We start from the raw sequence: 5,534 nt of genomic DNA on the forward strand, positions 1-5,534 counted from the left end.
TTTGCCTAATGCATGAGACTTGAGAATAAACATAAAAATTAATTAGTTTATATATAGGGACGACTAACATAAGAATATGGGACTATTGTAAAAAATAAGAACTTTGATTTGTACTCATTAGATCTAAACTAATGGCTAAAATTATTTAAAATAAAAAATGTCACGTGACTTTAATTTTTTTCTGTAGTTTGTTTTATCTTATCTTCTAAGTTACTTATCACATTTGCATTCTTATACTTTCTTCAACCTTTTATTTTCTGTTTCTTATCCATTGAATTCCCCAGCAGCCTTTTATGTACATTTGCCTTCTTCCAATTCCACTTAAATTTGCCTTCTTCCACTTTCCCCTTAGTAGTACAATTAACTAAAAGTTTTAAGAATTGATCGCTGGCCACGTTTGGAGGACCCATGCCTTTAGGTTTCAATGACGTAATATCTGTTCAAGAATCTCACCTAAGAGAACTATTACTTGATAGCACATCTACTTCCCACTATTTTGTGTTATTTCATGTGTCAGAAGGTAATATTGATCATAAAAATATTTAATAATTAAAACTTCAACTTAAATAATTTTTTTCAATCAATCAAAGTTGATGATACTAAATAATACAAAAAGTGGGACAATAGATATGCTTCCCTATTATTTTCTTTAATTTTATTATGTTAGTGCACTTAATTTGCAAATGAATCAGAGTAGTTCTAATTTTTTTGTAGATGCATTCAATTTGGAAGACATGGTGATATTAATTAATTGAGTAACCCAATATTTAATATTTTTCGATTTTACCAATTTAGTCATTCAAAAAAGAAAAGATTTAAAATTGTCCCCAAAATTTTTAAATGTGGGTCAAATTAGTCCCTAACAGTGTTATAAAACATACTAAAAATGACTAATTTGATACAAATTTTGGGAATCATTTTAAGTCTTTTTTTTGAAGGATTAAACTGGTAAGGTCGAAAAATACGAGAGACTAAAATGAGTATTTACTCTAATTAATTATGTATGTGTATCATGATCATAATCATATCATGACTGTCAATTTACAAAAGCGATAATCTACCACACATTGAATCTGAAATTCATGTTGAAATAAAAATAATTTCTATGGGGTTTTTCACTCCAAAGCACAAAAAAAAATGATTTCTATTTGAGTACCAAAGTTCTTGCTTTGCATATGATCACAATTACATGACAAAAGGGAAATGTTCAAAAGGATGAGAAGATAAGGTTCTTTGAAGCTATGATGCATATATGGTGTGAAAATAAGATAATCAAGAGCCCTTCATTTTATGACTAGCATTTGATCTTCTTCTTTTATTTCATCTTTCAAGTACCAGAATCCTACAATTTTGTAACATGATGTAGAAACTTGGAAGGAGAAATTCTTGTAATTGATTATAAAATCGGTAGAGTTAGGCATTTTGTGATACTTGATTAAGGAAACATTATCGCTTTAGCATGGCACATGGAGTTGTATCTTGTGTTACTTGCTAAAAGTGGTTTGGTTATGAACTGTTATTTTTCCACATACATGAATTTCTCGATTCTCATTTTTTGTAGTCTTATGTTATAGTCAATGAACAAAGTCAATGCAAATTCCACTTCCTGATCTCACAATATGTATAAACATAATCATTAACTGCAAGTCATAAATAAAATATCCAGAAATGGAAACTGAAAGTATTCAAATGACTTAGTAATCTGATAGAGACTATGGAATTAATGATAGAGACTATGCTCAAATACATACTTAACAACACATGATCAAATCTTGAACAGTTTACACAAACGTAATGAACCTTGATCAAAGCCATGATCAAATCTTGAATAATTTCTTCAATTAGCTCATGCAGCTTTCATCCCTTACATTATGTTCACACAAATATTATGAATCTTTAGAGGAATATATAGTGTGAAAATTTTAACAATTAATTATGTACATGAGAATGATATTTCTTACCAAAATTATAGACATAATTTTTGGAGACAATTACTGTTAAATGTATTTTAGTCATTAGTAAAGGGTAGTCATGTCTTTTGTATTTTCCTAGCTTCCTATATGTATTGGCCCTTTGGCCTTATCTCTTTAATTAATTCCATATTGCATTTCTCTCCCTTCTCTCTTCTTCTTTTCCTCTCCCTTCTCTCTTCCTATGCAGCTGATCTAACATGGTATCAGAGCAAGGTTTGCTAAGGCCACAACTGATCTTTTCTTCTTCTTTGTAGTGGTAGATCAGCCTCCGCAGTTCACATATCGGAAATCACAGTTTCAGATTCGCAGATCGCAGTTCTTCAGGTTTTCTGTTTCTCTTTCCCTTTGAATTTCGATTTCCCTGCTGTTGTGCTTGTTAGTTATGGCAACTGAAAGAGATGATTCTTTGCAATCCATTAGTGTGCAACTAAATGGATCATCCAATTATGCATATTGGAGTTATGTGATGAGAAAATTTCTGATTGGTAAACGAATATGGGGATATGTTTCTGGAACTTTTGTTAAACCTACAAATAGTGCTACTGAAAATTATGCAAAGGAGTTAGAAACTTGGGAAGTGAACAACTCGAAAATTATTACTTGGATTAATAATTCTGTTTCGCAATCTATTGGTTTTCAACTTGCAAAATATGATTCAGCATCTCAGGTTTGGGAGCACCTTAAACGATTGTATGTGCAGTCCAATTTTGCAAAACAATATCAGTTAGAGATTGATATTCGAGCTCTCCAACAACATAGCATGAGCATCCAAGAGTTTTATTCTGCTATGACTAATCTTTGGGACCAATTGGCACTCACTGAATCTGCAGAATTGCAAGCATTCACACCGTACACTGATCGCCAGGAACAACAGCGATTAGTACAGTTTTTGATGGCTCTTCGGAATGATTTTGAAGGCCTACGTGGTTCCATTTTGCATCGCACTCCTCTGCCATCTGTTGACTCTGTTGTTAATGAACTTTTAGCTGAAGAAGTTCGTTTGAAGTCCCACTCTGAAAAGGGATTCTGCCATCAAGCCCCTCTATGTTTGTTGCTCCTATTGTGAAAGGAAAATCTCAAGGCAAAGTCAATTATAATGAATGTAGCTTCTGTAAGGAAAATGGTCATTGGAAGGCTCAATGTCCAAAATTATTGAAGAAGGAGCAACCTTATCAACCACCTCAGTGGCGTCCGCCTCAGTCGAAATACAGGAACTTTCAGCACACATCTCAATCTTCCAATGTTGTTGCTGCTACTGCTGTTTCTCCATCTGCCACCCCTGGGATGGTTCACTCTGGGTCTAACATGTCTGACCTGGTAGAACAATTTCAGAAGTTTCTTGCATCTCAGCCCAATGCTATGTCAGTCTCTCCTAATGTAGGTCTGTCTTCTGCTGGTTCATCAGGTATATCATCCTCCATATGGATCCTTGACTCTGGAGCGTCCCATCATATGTCATCTGACTTTAAATCTTTTACATCTGTACATAAGTCGTCCTATGTATCTGTTATGATTACAGGAGTTGGTTCTGTTTCTACACCTAAACTATCTTTCTCTGATGTTTATTATATACCTAACCTCACTTTAAGTCTTGCTTCTGTTAGTCAACTGTGTGATTCTGGTTTCTCAATCTTATTTTCCTCAACTCATTGTTATGTGCAGGATCCTCAATCGAAGATGCTGATTAGGACAGGCCATAGACATGGGGGCTTTATATTTTGGATGAACTGAAGCTTCCACATGTTGCAGCTCCTACTGTTGATTTATCATCTTTTCGTTTGAATTTGTCTTCTTCTAAGTTTTATTTATGGCATTCTCGTCTGGGTCATGTATCTTCTCCTCGTTTGAAATACTTAGCATCAACGGGAGTCTTAGGATCATTACAACCAAATAACATTTCTGACTGTTGTGGTTGTAAACTTGCCAAGTTTTCTGCTTTACCTTTTCCTAAAAGTGTTTCAATTTCTAAGGCACCTTTTGATTTGGTTCATTCTGATGTATGGGGTCCATCCCCAATTGCTACTAAAAGTGGATCCAAATATTATGTCTCTTTCATTGATGATTACACACGTTATTGTTGGATTTTTCTTATGAAACATCATTCTGAATTCTTTGGTATTTATTGTCATTTTCGTGCTTTGGTTAATACTCAATATAACTCTGTTATTAAGTGCTTCCGCTGTGATTTAGGTGGTGAATACACCTCTAACAAATTCTCTGAGTTACTTTCCTCTGATGGAACAGTTCACCAAGCCTTTTGTACTGACACCCCTGAACAAAATGGAGTTGCTGAAAGAAAGCACCGTCACATTCTTGAAACAGCCCGTTCTATGCTTCTGTCAGCATCGGCTCCTTCTGAGTTCTGGGGTGAGGCTGTCAAAACTGCGGTTCATGTCATTAACAAAATTTCTTATTCTGTTACTTCAGGTTTGTCTCCTTTTGAAAGGATGTATGGTCATCCTCCTGATTATTCATCATTGAGGGTTTTTGGTTCCACTTGTTTTGTTCTTCTTCCTCATGTTGAACGGAGTAAATTGACTCCTCGATCTGCCATATGTGTCTTTCTTGGTTATGGGGATGGTCAGAAAGGTTATCGTTGTTATAATCCTTCTACTCGTAAATTGTATATTTCTCGTCATGTTGTTTTTCTTGAGCATTTGCCTTTTTATTCTATTCCATCTGACTCTCAAAACATTACCAGGTCTGATCTCATTCATATTGATCCATTTGTTGCGGATATTGATGGTCCAAATGACTTTAATTTTGAGAATTTCAGGGATGAAGCTCCTCATACCCCCCCGCCTGCCCATGACCCTCTGCAGATTGGTGATCCTCAACCTCAACCACCTCATCTTCCTCGTCGTTATCCTCAACGTATCCATAAGTCCACTCAGCTCCCTGACTTTGTTTACAACATTTATTCTACTTATTTTGCTTCTGCTTTGACATCTCTCCACGGGTTATCTGAGCCCTCCTCCTATCAAGAGGCTGTTCTTGATCCTCTTTGGCAGTAGGCTATGGACGATGAACGTTCTGCTTTGCACAAAACGGGTACTTGGACTATGGTGTCTCTACCACCAGACAAACGTGCTATAGGTTCTCGTTGGGTCTTTAAGATCAAGATCAAGTCTGATGGTTCTATTGAGCGTTACAAAGCTCGTCTTGTTGCCAAGGGATATGCTCAACAATATGGCATGGATTATGAAGAAACTTTTGCTCCTGTTGCCAAGATGACAACCATTCGCACTCTTATTGATATTGCATCTGTTCGTCAATGGCATATCTCTCAGATGGATGTCAAAAATGCTTTTCTAAATGGTGATCTTCATGAAGAAATATATATGCTTCCTCCTCCTGGAGTTTCTCATAATCCGGGGGAAGTATGCAAGCTGCAAAAATCTCTCTATGAGCTCAAACAAGCTCCTCACGCTTGGTTTGAGAAATTCTCTATTGTGATAACTTCTCTTGGCTTCTCTTCAAGTCCACATGATTCCGCTTTATTTGTCAGAAATACTCCTCATGGTTGCATTATCATCTCTTTATATGTCGATGATATGATCA

At 35.7% G+C, this 5,534-nt stretch overlaps 1 protein-coding gene across 1 annotated transcript; it reads left to right on the plus strand.

Moving 5' to 3' along the window:
- Positions 2,356-4,987, plus strand: LOC109335479. The gene is made up of 4 exons (XM_019571613.1): positions 2,356-2,967; positions 3,108-3,378; positions 3,493-3,594; positions 3,723-4,987. Exons 1-4 carry the CDS (start codon positions 2,356-2,358, stop codon positions 4,985-4,987), a joined length of 2,250 nt encoding a protein of 749 aa, XP_019427158.1.

The sequence above is a fragment of the Lupinus angustifolius genome, chromosome LG20 (genome assembly GCF_001865875.1).
Source record: "Lupinus angustifolius cultivar Tanjil chromosome LG20, LupAngTanjil_v1.0, whole genome shotgun sequence".
In the NCBI taxonomy this organism is placed as follows: Eukaryota; Viridiplantae; Streptophyta; class Magnoliopsida; order Fabales; family Fabaceae; genus Lupinus; species Lupinus angustifolius.